Source organism: Bison bison, unplaced genomic scaffold, assembly GCF_000754665.1.
Source record: "Bison bison bison isolate TAMUID 2011002044 unplaced genomic scaffold, Bison_UMD1.0 scf7180017864485, whole genome shotgun sequence".
Taxonomy (NCBI): domain Eukaryota; kingdom Metazoa; phylum Chordata; class Mammalia; order Artiodactyla; family Bovidae; genus Bison; species Bison bison.
Genome location: NW_011495045.1, coordinates 1,565,410 through 1,581,291, shown reverse-complemented (window position 1 = coordinate 1,581,291; position 15,882 = coordinate 1,565,410). Strand labels below are relative to the sequence as shown.

Below are 15,882 nucleotides of genomic sequence, written 5' to 3'. Positions count from 1 at the left end.
GAGTGAACTCCAGGAGTTGGTGATGGACAGGGAGGCCTGGCATGCTGCAATTCATGGGGTCGCGAAGAGTCGGACATGACTGAGCGACTGAACTGAACTGAACTTAGGTATTAAAATGGATTACAAAGAAGGCTTGTGCATAGTTTATAAGGATAAAATGGAATTTCCTTAGAGCTACTCCATCCTAAAAGTTTATGGATGCTTTTCAACTGTGGTGTTAGAGAAGACTCTTGAGAGTTCCTCAGACTGCAAGGAGATCAAACTAGTAAACCCTAAAGGAAATCAGTCCTGATTGTTCTTTGGAAGGACTGATGCTGAAGCTGAAACTCCAATACTTTGGCCACCTGATGCGAAGAACTGACTCATTGGGAAAGACCCTGATGCTGGGAAAGACTGAGGCAGGAGGAGAAGGGGATGATATAGAATGAGATGGTAGGATGACATCACTGTCTCAGTGAACATGAGGAGAAGGGGATGATATAGAATGAGATGGTAGGATGACATCACTGTCTCAGTGAACATGAGTTTGAGCAAGCTCTGGGAGATGGTGAAGGAGAGGGAAGCCTGGCATGCTGCAGTCCATGGTGTCACAATCAGACACAACTGAGCAACTGAACTGAACTGGGCTTTTAAACCTACCCAAAGGAGAAAATTCAGACTTAAAGAAAGTAGGGAAAACCATGCAACCATTAAGGTATGACCTAAATCAAATCCCATACAGTAGAAGTGACAAATAAATTCAAGGGATTAGATCTGATGACAGAATGCCTGAAGAACTATGGACAAGTTAGTAACATTGTAAAGGAAGCAGTGATCAAAATCATCCCCAAGAAAAAGAAATGCAAAAGGAAAAAATGGATGTCTGAGGAAACCTTACAAATAGCTGAGAAAAGAATAGAAGGCAGAGAAGAAAAAGAAAGATATATACCCATCTGAACATAATTCCAAAGAATAAGAAGAGGTAAGAGAGCCTTCTTAACTGACCAGTGCAAAGAAATGGAGGGAAAACAATAGAATGGGAAAGCCTAGAGATCTCTTCAAGAAAATTGGAGATTCCAAGGGAACATTTCATGCAGAGATGTGCACAACAAAGAACAGAAATGGCATGGATTAGAAGAAGAAGATATTAAGAAGAGGTGGCAAGAATACACAGAAGAACTATACAAAAATTATTTAATCACCCAGGTAATCACGATGGTGTGATCACTCACCTAGAGCCAGATGTCCTGGAGTGTGAAGTCAAGTGGGCCTTAGGAAGCATCACTATGAATAAAGCTAGTGGAAGTGATGGAATTCCAGTTGAGCTATTTCAAATCCTAAGAGATGATGTTGTGAAAGTGCTGCAATCAATATGCCAGCTAATCTGGGAATCTCAGCAGGACTGGAATCCAGGCCACAGGACTGGAAAAGGTCAGTTTTCATTCCAATCCCAAAGAAAGGCAATGCCAAAGAATGTTCAAACTATGCACTATTACACTCATTTCACATGCTAGCAAAGTAATGCTCAAAATTCTCCAAGCTAGGCTTTAACAGTGCATGAACCAAGAACTTCCAGATATTCAAGCTGGATTTAGAAAAAGGTTGAGGAACCAGAGATCAAATTGCCAACATCCTTTGGATCATAGAAAAAGCAGGAGAATTACAGAAAAGCATCTCCTACTTCTTCATTGACTATACTAAAGCCTTTGACTGTGTGGATCACAACAAATTGTGAAAAATTCTTCAAGAGATGGGAATACCAGACCACCTTACCTACCTCCTGAGAAATCTGTATGCAGCTCAAGAAGCAACAGTTAGAACTGAACATGAAACAATGGACTGATTCCAAATTGGAAAAGGAGTACGGCAAGGCTGTATATTGTCACCCTGCTTATTTAACTTATATGCAGAGTACATTATGTGAAATGCCAGGCTGGATGAAACACAAGCTGGAATCAATATTGCCAGGAGAAATATCAGTAACCTCTATATGCAGATGACACCACCTTTATGGAATAAAGCAAAGAGGAACTAAAGAGCCTCTTGATGAAAATGAAAGAAAAGAGTGAAAAAGCTGACTTAAAACTCAACATTCAAAAAACAAAGATTGTGGCATCCGGTCCCATCACTTCATGGCAAATAGATGGGGGAACAATGGAAATAGTGACAGATTTATTTTCTTGGGCTCCAAAATCACTGCCGATGGTGACTGCAGCCATGAAATTAAAAGTTGCTTGCCCCTTGGAAGAAAAGCTATAACCAACCTAGACAGCATATTAAAAAGCAGAGACATTACTTTGCAATAGACTTCTGTATGGTTAAAGCCATGGTTTTTCCAGTAGTCATGTTTGGATGTGAGAGTGGATCATAAAGAAGGCTGAGCACTGAACAATTGATGCTTCTGATATGTGATGTTGGAGAAGACTCGAGAGTCCTTTGTACTGCAAAGAGATAAAACCAGTCAATCCTAAAGGAAATCAGTCCTGAATATTCATTGGGTTGACTGATGCTGAAGCTGAACCTCCAGTACTTTGGCCACCTGATGTAAAGAGATGATTCATTAGAAAAGATCCTGATGCTGGGAAAGATTGAAGGCAGGAGGAGAAGGGTACAGCAGAGGATGAGGTGGTTGGATGGCATCACCAGCTCAATGGACATGAGTTTGAGCAAGCTCTGGGAGACGGTGAAGGACAGGGAGGCCTGGTGTGCTGCAGTCCATGGAGTCACAAAGAATCTGACATGACTGAGCAACTGAACTGAACTGAACTCACAGTTAACTTATAATGTTTCAGGCCCACAGGAAGGTGATTCAGTTATACACATACACATATATTATTTTCCAGATTATTTTCCACTGTAGATTATTATAAGATATTGACTATAGGTTCCTGTGCTATACAGTAAATTTTTGCTGCTTACTGCATATCTAATTTTTTAAATTAGAAATCAAGCATTCTATTCACACTAAGTCAAACAGGTGAAATCAAAATATCATACAGTTTTTAATTAGGTAAAGATTCATGTTTTCTAAAATATAATACATACTATTTATATGTATACAAAAACTTTTCTACTTTGCTTGATAAAGGCTTGAGAAAGAACTTCAGAAAAAAAAAAAGAGATAGAGAAATTGGGAAACATAAGTAAATGAAATGGGAGCACTGAATATGAAATGACAAAAGTAAAACAAACTAGATAAAAATAAAGGATCATCATATAGTCCATTTGTTTTTAAACATGGCTGCTCAATAGAAACATACCTGGAACTCTGGAGAAAAAAGCAATACCTGAACATTTATATTTTTCAAGAAAAAAACAAGATAATTCTGATATGCATCTGGATTTCAAAAAATGATTACAGGTTTTTCTATTAGTTCCTAGTTTTTGGTGATATAGAGTTCTATTATTTTTCTGTTGACCAATCATGATACAGTGGTATTAAGTGAGTAACAGTTACATAATCACAATAGTAAAAGATGCTTATCAGTTTTCACATCAATAACCAAACACAAAATAAAAGATAATTACAATTGCAAGCCATATGGGGAACATGATTAACCTAACAATAGAAAATAATTACATACAATTTGGGGGGGAGTCAAGGAGAGTGATGTGGTAAGTGGAAGTGCGTACATGCACATGTTTTCATCTGTCCAGCCAGTCTATGTCTTTTGGTTGGTGCATTTAATTCACTTATATTATGATAACTATCAATATGTATGAACCTGTCACCATTTTCTTAATTATTTGGTATTCATTTTTTGTAGGTCTTTTCCTTCTCTTGTGTTTCCTGCCTAGGGAAGTTCCTTAGCATTTGTGATAAAACTGGTTTGGTGGTGCTGAATTCTCTTAACTTTTGCTTGTCTGGAAGGCTTTTGATTTCTCCATCAAATCTGAAGGACAGACTTGCTGGGTAGAGTATTTTTGGTTGTCGGTTCTTCCCTTTCATCCCTTTAAATATATCATGTCATTCCCTTCTGGCTTGAGTTTCTGTTGAGAAATCAGCTGACAACCTGAAAGGAGTTCCCTTGTATGTTATGTGTCATTTTTCCCTTGTTGCTTTTAATGTTTTATCTCTGTCTTTAATTTTTGTCAGTTTGATTACTATGTGTCTTGGTGTGTTCCTCCTTGGGACTCTCTGTGTTTCCTGAACTTTGTTGACTATTTCCTTTCCCATGTTAGGAAAATTTTTAGCTGTTATCTCTTCAGATATTTTCTCAGGTCCTTTCTCTCTTTATGCTCCTTATGGGACCCCTATAATGTGAATGTTGATGCATTTAATGTTCTGTCACAGGTCTCTTAGGCTGTCTTCCTTTTTTTTTTTTTTTAATTCTGTTTTCTATATTCTGTTCTGTGGCATTGATTTATACCATTGTGCCCTCAAGGTCATTTAGCTGTTCTTTGCCTCAGTTATTCTTCTCTTGATTCCTTCTAGTGTATTATTCAATCTCTGTTTTTTGTTCTTTAGTTCTTCTAGGTCTTTGGTATGCATTTCTTGCATCTCTTCCATTGTTTTCCCAAGATCCTGGATCATGTTCATTATCATTATTCTGAATTCTTTTTCTGGAAGGTTGCCTATCTCCAGTTCATTTAGTTGTTTTCTCAGGGGTTTTATCTTGTCCCTTCATTTGACAGTTAGCTTTCTGCTTTTTCATCCTGATTAACTTTCTGTGATATGGTTTTTTCTCACATCTGTGGGATTGTGGTACTTCTTGCTTCTTCTGTCTGCCCTCTGGTGGAGGAGCCTGCTGCTAAGTCGCTTCAGTCGTGTCCGACTCTGTGTGACCCCATAGACGGCAGCCCAGCAGGCTCCCCTGTCCCTGGGATTCTCCAGGCAAGAACACTGGAGTGGGTTGCCATTTCCTTCTCGAATGCATGAAAGTGAAAAGTGAAAAGTGAAGTCTCTCAGTCGTGTCCAACTCTAGCGACCCCATGGACTACCGCCTACCAGGCTCCTCTGTCCATGGGATTTTCCAGGCAAGAGTACTGGAGTGGGGTGCCATTGGAGGAGCCTGAGGCTTGTGTAAACTTCCTGATGGGAGTCACTGGTGGTGGGAGAAATTGGGTCTTGCTCTGGTGGGCAAGGCCTTGCTCAGTAAAGCTTTAACCCAATTATCTGCTGATGGGTAGGATTGTACTCCGTCCCTATTAGTTGTCTGGCCTGAGGCGACCCAACCCTGGGGTCTATGGTTGGGTTAATGGAAACCTCCAAGAGGGTTTATGCCAAGAGGAACCTTCTGGGACTGCTGCCGCCAGTTCCCCCATCCCTGTGGTGAGCCTCTGCCAGCCCACACCTCTATAGGAGACCCTCAAACACTGGCAGGTAGTTTTGTTCGGTCTCCTGTGGGGTCAGTGCTCCTTTCCTCAGGGTCTTTGTGCGCACTGGATTTTGTTTGTGCCCTGCAAGACTGGAGTCTTTTCCCCCAGTCCTGTGGAAGTCCTATAACCAAGTCCTGCTGGCTTTCAAGGTCAGATTCCCTGGGGATTCCCAGTTGCCTTGTCATATATCCAGGCTGGGAAAACTGACATGGGATTCAGAACCTTCACAATGTGGGAGAACTTCTTTGGTATTATTTTTCTCCAATTTGTCGGTCACCCATCTGGTCAGTATGGGATTTGATTTTTTTGTGATTGTACCTCTCCTATGATCTTACTCCAGCTGCTTCTTTGTCTTTTGGTGTGGGGTATCTTATTTTATTGGGTACCAGCATTCTGTTAGTGATTCTTCAATCAGAGATCAGATCAGTTGCTCAGTCATGTCCGACTCTTTGCGACCCCATGAATCGCAGCACACCAGGCCTCCCTGTCCATCACCAACTCCCGGAGTTCACTGAGACTCACGTCCATCTAGTCAGTGATGCCATCCAGCCACCTCATCCTCTGTTGCCCCCTTCTCCTCCTGCCCCCAATCCCTCCCAGCATCAGGGTCTTTTCCAATGAGTCAACTCTTCTCATGAGGTGGCCAAAGTACTGGAGTTTCAGCTTTAGCATCATTCCTTCCAAAGAAATCCCAGGGCTGATCTCCTTCAGAATGGACTGGTTGGATCTCCTTGCAGTCCAAGGGACTTGCAAGAGTCTTCTCCAACACCACAGTTCAAAAGCATCAATTCTTCGGCGCTCAGCCTTCTTCACAGTCCAACTCTCACATCCATACATGATCACAGGAAAAACCATAGCCTTGACTAGACGGACCTTTGTTGGCAAAGTAATGTCTCTGCTTTTTAATATGCTGTCTAGGTTGGTCATAACTTTCCTTCCAAGGAGTAAGTGTCTTTTAATTTCATGGCTGCAGTCACCATCTGCAGTGATTTTGGAGCTCAGAAAAATAAAGTCTGACACTGTTTCCATTTTTCCCCATCTATTTCCCATGAAGTGATGGGACCAGATGCCATGATCTTAGTTTTCTGAATGTTGAGCTTTAAGCCAACTTTTTCACCCTCCACTTTCACTTTCATCAAGAGGTTTTTTAGTTCCTCTTCACTTTCTGCCATAAGGGTGGTGTCATCTGCATATCTGAGGTTATTGATATTTCTCCCAGCAATCTTGATTCCAGCTTGTGTTTCTTCCAGTCCAGCGTTTCTCATGATGTACTCTGCATAGAAGTTATAAACAGGGTGACAATATACAGCCTTGACGTACTCCTTCAATAACTAGTTGCAATTCTGGTGCTCTCACAGGAGATGAGCGCACATCCTTCTATTCTGCTATCTTGAGCTGCAGGCCTCAATTGCTTGGTTTAGAAGACCTAAACCAAATATAGTTACTGGTGTCAAAGATCTTCAAAGCTAAAATAATTTTGTTTACCATTGATGAAATGGTAAAAATAATAAACTTCTGTGAAAGTTAAAAAGAAGAAAAAATAAACTTCTGTGAAACAGAACCATGAAATAGAAATACTTATACTTTTTTTTTTTTTTTCCAGGTCAAACACTATTCAGAGTAGTAATCAAATCTCTGTCACCTAAAGAGTTAGTTCGGATTCATGTCCCTAAACCTTTGGACAGGAATGATGGAACATTTTTGATGCGATATAGGATGTATGAAACTGTCAGTAAAGGGCTGAAAATAGAAGTCCTTTATGGTGATGAACATGTTGCTCAGTCTCCCTATATTTTGAAAGGTAAGTAATTATTACATAAACCAGAGCCAACCTTATGTGTAGAACCCATGGCTTTCAGATTGCATTATGATGATGTTAAAGACATGTGCAAAAGGATAAATGTGATATATGTACCTCCTGGAATTCAATTCTCTTAATATCTTAGGGGAGAGAAAAATTAAGTAATTTAAAGAGATTTAAATGACAAGCAAAAACATTCTTGTGTATTTACCCAGGTAGTTACCATATTTAGTACTCTTCATTCTTTTGCATAGGTACATGTTTTCATTTAGTACTATTTGCCTTCTACCTAAAGAATTCCTATTAACTTTTCATTTAATGTGAGGATGATGGTGATTAGTTCTTCCAGCTTTTAGCTATCTGAAAATATCTTTATGTTGTCTTTATTTTGAGAGATATTTTGCCCGGTAGAATTATTAGTTCAGTTCAGTTGCTCAGTCATGTCTGACTGTTTGCAGCCCCGTGGACTGCAGCATGCCAGGCTTCCCTGTCCATCACCATCTCCTGGAGTTTGCTCAAACTCATGTCCATCAAGCCAGTGATGCCATCCAACCATCTCATCCTCTGTCATTCCTTTCTCCTCATGCCTTCAATCTTTCCCAGCATCAGGGTCTTTTCTAAAGAGTCAGTTCTTCACATCAGGTGGCCAAAGTATGAGAGTTTCAGCTTCAACATCAGTCCTTCCAATGAATATTCAGGACTGATTTCCTTTAGGATTGACTGGTTGGATCTCCTGGCTGTCCAAGGGACTCCCAAGAGTCTTCTCCAACACCACAGTTCAAAAGCATCAATTTTTCAGCGCTCAGCTTTCTTTATGGTTCAACTATCACATCCATACATGACTACTTGAAAAACCGTAGTTTTGACCAGACGGACCTTTGTTGGCAAAGTAATGTTTCTGCTTTTTAATGTGCTGTTTAGGTTGGCCATAGCTTTTCTCCCAAGGAGCAAGCAACTTTCAATTTCATGGCTGCAGTCACCATCTGCAGTGATATTGGAGCCCAAGAAAATAAAGTCTGTCACTGTTTCCATTGTTTCACCATCTATTTGCCATGAAGTGATGGGACTGGAAGTCATGATCTTTGTTTTTTGAATGTTGAGTTTTAAACCAGCTTTTCACTCTCCTCTTTCACTTTCATCAAGAGGCTCTTTAGTTCCTCTTCACTTTCTGCCATAAGGGTGGTGTCATCTGCATATCTGAGGTTATTGATATTTCTCCCAGCAGTCTTGATTCCAGCTTGTGCTTCATCCTGCCCTGCATTTCACATGATGTACTTTGCATATAAGTTAAATAAGCAGGAGGACAATATACAGCCTTGACATACTCCTTTCTTAATATGGAACCAGTGCATTGTTCCATGTATGGTTCTAACTGTTTCTTCTTGACCTGCATACAGATTTCTGAGGAGGCAGGTAAAGTGGTCTGGTATTTCCATCTCTTGAATTTTCCTCAGTTTGTTGTGATCCACACATTCAAAGGCTTTAGTGTAGTCAATGAAGCAAAAGTAGATGTTTTTCTGGAACTCTATTGCTTTTTCTATGATCCAATGTAGGTTGGCAATTTGATCTCTGATTCCTCTGCCTTTTGTAAATCCAGCATGAACATCTGGAAGTTCTCAGTTCATGTACTGTTGAAGCCTGGCTTGGAGAATTTTGAGCATTACTTTGCTAGCATGTGAGATGAGTGCAATTGTGCAATAGCTTGAACATTCTTTGGCACTGCCTTTCTTTGGGATTGGAATGAAAACTGACCTTTTCCAGTCCTGTGACCACTGCTGAGTTTTCCAGATTACCTGGCATGTTGAGTGCAGCACTTTCATAGCATCATCTTTTAGGATGTGAAACTGCTTAACTGGAATTCCATCACCTCCACTAGCTTTTTTTGCAGTGATGCTTCCTAAGGCTCACTTGACTTTGCATTCCAGGATGTCTAGCTGTAGGTGAGTGATCACACCATCATGGTTATCTGCGTCATGAAGATCTTTTTTTATAGTTCTTCTGTGTATTCCTGCCACCTCTTCTTAATACCTTCTTCTTCTGTTAGGTCCATACTGTTTCTGTCCTTTATTGTGCCCATCTTGGCATGAAATGTTCCCTTGGTATCTCTAATTTTCTTGAAGAGATCTCTAGTCTTTCTCATTCTATTGTTTTCCTCTGTTTTCTTGCATTGATCACTGAGGAAGTCTTTCTTATCTCTCCTTGCTATTCTTTGGAACTCTGCATTCAAATGGATTATTCTTTCCTTTTCTCCTTTGCTTTCGATTGACTTTTTTTTTTTCCCCCTTTGAGTACTTGAAATATATTGTTCTGTTATCTTCTATATCTTCTCACTTGCATTATTTCCAGTTATAAATCTGCCATTTTCTATATCTTTGATCCCCTGCTAAATATTTTTCTCTTTATCAGTTGTTTTGAGCAATTTGATTATTATGTGCTTTGGTGTAGGTTTCTTCATATTTCTTATGCTTGAGATTTGTGGATCTTTCATTTTATAGCTTTCATCAAATCCAGCATAAAAGTGGCCATAAATTCTTCAAATATTTTTTCTGTTCTATCTCAGCTGTCTTCCAAGAATTCTAATTACCCATACATTAGGCTTGAAATTACCCCATGACTCGATTAAGCTCTTTTCACTTAAAATTATATTTTTCTCCATTTCATTTTATATAGTTTCTATATGTTTAAGTTTACAATCTTTCTATTATGTTCAATTTGTCATTAATTCTATCCAGTGTATTTCTCATTGCTCAATGCTTTCTCATCTTCTTGAGATTTTCTCTAGGATGCAATTAAGTTGTTTGGAAGTAACTTGATCCTTCAAATTTTCTTTTACAATTTATTAGGCAGGCCCAGAGCCATGTTTAGTCTAGGGCTAATTATTCCTTATTACTCAGGCAATACATCTCTGCATATTCTGTCCAACCTCTATGAATTAGGATGCTTTCCAGTTTGGTTTGTATGAATAGGCACTTTTTCCAGCCCTGTATGAACCATGGGTATTGTTGCCTCTAATCCTTATGGCCTTATGGATAGTTCTTTCTTTGTTTTGGATAGTTTATTCAAACATACATATTGATCAGTATGCCTTAAATATTTGAGAGGAACCTTGTACAGATCTATGGAGTTCTGTCTCTGTGCAGTATATTCTACAACTTCTAGCTGCCTTGGACTTTCAGCTCTGTCTCAACTCAGTGAGACTTCTGGGCTCTGCCCAGATTGTTCCTGCCTGTTGCACAACCTAGAAACTCCCTTGGGCAGTAAACTTGAAGAACTATAGAGTTTACCTCATTTGTTTGTCATCTCTCAAACTCTATCCATTGCCTGATGGCCAATGTCTTAAAAAACTATTGTTTCATATATTTTATCCATATTTTTGTAGTTTTCGGTAGGACGCTTAAATTGATCCCTATTTCTTATGCTGGTCTGAAGTACAAATCCTCAAGAAAATTAAATAGCTTTTAAAATTATTTTTATATTAAATATGGATATATTGTGAAATAAGATAAATTTTAAACAAATTCTTTTTTAAATGAGTCTTCAGAATAGTTTCATACTTATGTCTGACCACTTTAAGCTTATACTTCAAGATGTCCCTGAGTTTCATATTTCCTTTTTGAGATGTGCTGATGGAGGTAATTTTAGGAATTCAGAGGAAGAGACCTTATCTTGTCTTTAAAAATCACCAGCCTTACTACATAATCATGCCTAAAAAGGAATACATTCTCTTTTTCCTTGTTGAAAGGTAAGTTTTATGCTCATCAGCCATTTATAGCTCATTGGAAATAAATTTATCAATGAATTGAATGAGTAGGTTACACTGGGAGATAATATGCTATATGTTACATTGAGAGAGTATATGCTATACTAGGTTATCTAGGGTGGGATGAAAACGGGACAGAAGGTAAGAGCACAAGACTCTGACATTACTTTTACCACTGATTTGTTTACAGTAGATTATCCCTGTCTGGATAATCTTAGAGTTTACCAAGAAGTCATCCCATGCTCACAGCAGTGGCAGAAACAACTCCCTGTGTTGCATTGCTTGTTAATGGAGCTTGGCATTCCACATGTTTTGCTTTCCTTAGGACCAGTGTACCATGAGTACTGTGAGTGTCCAGAAGAGGATCCTCAGGCCTGGCAGAAAACTCTGTCTTGTCCAGACAAGGAACCACAGATTGAAAAAGATTTTGCTTCTTTCCCCAGCATTAATCTCCAGCAGATGCTAATTGAAGTTCCGAAAAGGTTTGGGGATGAGAGGGGTGCTATTGTTCATTACACGATTCTCAATAACAACATCTACCGAAGATCTTTAGGGAAATACACAGACTTCAAAATGTTCTCAGATGAGATTTTGCTGTCACTAGCAAGAAAGGTATGAGAATGAATTCATTGATTCCAAAACCAAAATAGTTTAAGTATTTATTTGTAACATTTAATTCTTAGAATAATAATGGTAAAGAATGAAAATGGATTCCAGGCTTGCAAATGTACATCTGTCTACCACCTAAGTATGGATCAGTTGGATTTCTCTTTCCTTTAATACTTAAGTTAAATAGTTTGAGCCCTCATCTCAGGTAGGTAGACCGTATAGCACTCTCCGAAGTCCTCTGTGAACTCCCAGACATTTATAGTTGCAAGGTGACTTCTTGAGCTTCCCCGTTCCTGCTGAATACTCCTTCCATTCAGATTTCACTTCCTGCAGCAGTTTTCTTCTTGTCACTTCAAAATAAGTTGAACTTAGGACACATTTTCGTTGTTTTAATCCTAAGTGCTTCTAAAAGATCGTGTGCATGGTACACTTTGTTGAATGTTGAGGTACCAGAGAGAGGTTATTTTGTGCCAATGCAGAATAAGCAAAACAAAAATCCTAACATGTAAAAATAGACATCCCTGTGTAAAATAAGACTCTCAGGCATCCTTACCTCTGGGAATTTCTCACTGGCTGACCCTGATCTTCATGTCTAGGCTTCTTATGAAACATGATTGGAGCTTCTGTCTTCCAAAAGATTTCATATCCCCAGCACCTCCTCCTTCTATCCCTCTATTCAGCCCTTCTTTCCATATTTACAAAACTCCTATAAATCCTCTGAAGCAGAGCAATTCAAACTACCTTTTGTTATTCTTTATTCCCAATCGTGCAGAATAAAGGAGGAAGAATGGGCTTTTTTTTTTTACCTTTCTCATCTAGAAAGGCCATGAAGGTAGTTTTCTTACCCAAAAGCCACCTTTCCTGATATGAGTTATATATTCCCAAGCATATGAAATATGGGACTGCAATCAATTCTTATTTTATATAGCAGCTGCCTCCTGCCTCCCCATCAGCCCGTCATATGAGCATATTATGGGCATCTGATCCTAAAGGCGGTTCCTTCTTCCTGGACTACCACCAGTCTACTCTGCCCTGTGTTTCTGTATCTCTGTGCTTATGTGGTTTTCAACTAGGAATGATTTGCCTCTGAGAGGAATTTGGCAATGTTGCAACTGGGGACTTGCTACTGCACCTGGTGGCTAGAGGCCAGGGATTCTGCTAATTCTACAATGTGCAGGACAACGCCCTCAGGATAGAATTACCCAGACCAAAATGTCAGTGGTGCCAAGATTGAGAAATCCTCCTCTACAGTGAAAACTTCTGATGTGGAGCTTATGGCCTGTACAGCCCATCTGGCTCCTCTATCCATGGGATTTTCCAGGCAAGAATCCTGGAGTGGGTTGCCATTTCCTTCTCCAGGGGATCTCCCCAACCCAGGGATCGAACCCAGGTCTCCTGCATTGCAGGCAGGCTCTTTACGGTTTGAGCCACCAGGGAATCCCTTATTAAATAAGCTACTAAATGATAGTAGGGGAGCACTAGGGTGAAGAATCATATCCCTTTGCCCTTCCCTTTTGTTCCAGGTTCTTTGCCCAGTGACTAAAAAGGGATTTAAGATAAATGAGACTCACCTCTGGTTATTGAACAGCTCACTCTAGGGGAACTTGTTTTTGTTATTTGGAAGTGAGGATGGGATATGAACACAAGCAACATTATACCACAACATGATAGGCACATAAAAAAAGTAGATAACCCAGAGTTAAAATGTCCGAGGAAGGCAAGTCATAGAGGAGGTAATATTTGCTCTGGCTGTGGAGGATGAAAAGAGATTGCCAAGTGAATAAGTAGGAGAAGGGCATTCCAAGTAAAGAGAATTACATGTTAAGGTGTGTGGCGTTTTTAGAGAGTAAAGTTTTCTGGTCCTTGGGCAGATGGAAGATGAGATTCAAAGCTAAGCGGGAACAAGATAGTGAGGGCCTGAATTCCAGCCAGGGGGTTTAGACCTTGTCCTATAGGATTAAGGTACTCTTAAGCTTAGTAGTAACATTAATTTGGGTTTTAGAAAATTTGAACAACAATGTGGACAGCAGGAGAGGCTAGAATCAGAACATCTAGTAAGGGACAAGTATTGGAACAGTCTAGGGAAGAGATGATAAAGGCCTAAACTACGGCATTGAGCATGAAGATGGAAATGGATGGCAGATTCCAAAAACAAACACGGTTGTTATAAAGAGTTTTGATAGTGAAGGAAAACAAGGGCTTAGGTCTAACTTTATAGATTCTCACTTAGGCTGCTGGCAGAAAGGGTGCTTGAAGCCATTCATTCATGCCTTTCTGCAAAGTTTCCATAACTATAGTTACATACACACAAGTTTTAAATGCCAGCTCTGAAGAGAGGTGGCTGCTTCCTGCTTAAGTGAATTGTCGTGCATCATCCTCACCCTGGATTTTCTTCTTTCTTAAAAAAAAAAAATTATTTATTTGTTTATTTTTGGCTGTGCTGGGTCTTTGTTGCTGCACAGGCTTTTCTCTAGTTGTGGTGAGCGGGGATTACTCTCTAACTGTGGTGTGCAGGCTTCTCATGGCTGTGGGTTCTCCTGTTGCTGAACACGGGCCATAGGGCATGCAGGCTTCAGTAGTTGCAGCACATGGGCTCAGTAGTTGTGGCCCATGGGCTTAGTCACCCTGCAGCATGTGGGATCTTCCCTACCCAGGCATTGAACCTGTGTCTCCTGCATTGGTAGGCAGATTCTTTACCACTGAGCCACCGGGGAAGCCCCTTGATTATCTGATACTACTGATGACTGAGAAGCATCCTTCTCTCTTCCATTTTCAAATTTATCAGAAAATTTTAAAAGTCGAAGAACCAAAGCATTTAGTATCAAAGACTGAGGTCTTCCCGACACTGATAAACATTCTTTTGTTTATTTAGGTCCTTCTCCCAGATTTAGAATTTTATGTTAATCTTGGAGACTGGCCTTTGGAGCATCGAAAAGTCAATGAAACCCCTGGCCCTTTACCTATCATTTCATGGTGTGGCTCTCTGGATTCACAAGATGTTATCCTTCCAACATATGACATCACCCACTCCACACTTGAAGCTTTGAGGGGTGTTACAAATGATCTCCTATCTATTCAGGGAAATACAGGTAAAAGTCATTCTCTAAGAAAAAGCTTAAAAGTTAAAAAGGTGAAAGGAATGTTCACTCAGAGAGAGTATGTCTATATATTTAAATAACCATTGTTCTTCTTTTCTAACCAGGAAAAGAGGAAAACAGCAGTCTGAACTCTAAAGTGGTTTTTGTTTAGGATTCTTCTAATTCAAAAATCAAAGATACATGAGCTGGGCTAGTAATGTCCAAAATCTACTGTAACTGAGTCTCCTTTGAGTTGGTCACATGTAAATACCATTTGAAAATATATTTAAACAATTTTTTTGTTCGTTTTCTTTTTAAAATTGTATTATTTATTTATTTGGCTGCATTGGGTCTTAGTTGCAACATGGGGGATCTTCACTGCATCATGTAGGATTTTTTGCTGCCACTCAGACTCTCTAGTTGTGGTGTACAGGCTCAGCAGTTCTCCTGCGTGGCCTAAGTTGCTCCATGGCACATGAGACCTTAGTTCCCCCACCAGGGATCAAACCTGCCTCCCCTGCATTGCAAGGTGGATCCTTAACCACTGGACCACCAGAGAAGTCCCGTAAAAATACGTATTTGGTAAAACTTTCACTTAATGCTGACTCCAGTGCCTTTATATTGCTGGATGAAATGAGGGAGAATTCTGAAAAATATAAAGTTTATTCATATGTAAGAGAACTATGATATAATTTGGATATTACAGCCTCCAGTAAGAAATTCTCTTCCCTGTTTCTGTCTTTCTTGATCCTTTATAATCTGAATTCCTTCCCTCCTATTTAATGGCCTTAGGTTTATGGTAATACACACCATTTTATTAAACTGAACTCCCTGAGTAGAAAAAAACACTATCTGTCTTTACAAGCGTTCATTTCTATTTAGATCAGGTCAAGTGGACTTATTTTATAGACAAGACTAGAGACTCCTTGTAAAGTCTCTAAAGATAATGGGAAATGAAAACTGACCTACTTTTTATTTGATATCGGTAAATTCCTGAAAAGTGTGCTAAAATAGTAAAGCGGTTGACCACCCCCTAGTTTCTGTGATTTATGATTTATCCCTTAGAACACTGAGAAGTGTTAACTAATGACTTCTTTTTAGAATGATAGAAAGAGATCTAAATTAATTCTTCCTGATTATTTCCCTCCCAGGAAAGAGAAACTATAAATATATATACATAGTTGAGTTATACATATGTATTTTCATTTAACAGCTTATTAGAAAAATTCTTCAGTGTATTCAAATTGATGTGCTCAAAATTCTGAGTGACCTAAGAATTAAAGTTGTGTGGGTGTTACTTAATTGTATAGTTTGTTATAGTCACTCTAAGAATGAAA

The 15,882-nt window shown here is 39.4% G+C and overlaps 1 protein-coding gene across 1 annotated transcript in view; it reads left to right on the top strand.

Moving 5' to 3' along the window:
- The window catches only part of KDELC2 (KDEL (Lys-Asp-Glu-Leu) containing 2), a 33,847-nt gene that overhangs the window by 9,461 nt on the left and 8,504 nt on the right, over nucleotides 1-15,882 (top strand). Inside the window, exons 3-5 of the mRNA XM_010862924.1 lie at nucleotides 6,902-7,099; nucleotides 11,185-11,471; nucleotides 14,341-14,557. Coding sequence (XP_010861226.1) covers nucleotides 6,902-7,099; nucleotides 11,185-11,471; nucleotides 14,341-14,557 — 702 coding nt within the window. The remainder of the gene's footprint in view (nucleotides 1-6,901; nucleotides 7,100-11,184; nucleotides 11,472-14,340; nucleotides 14,558-15,882) is intronic.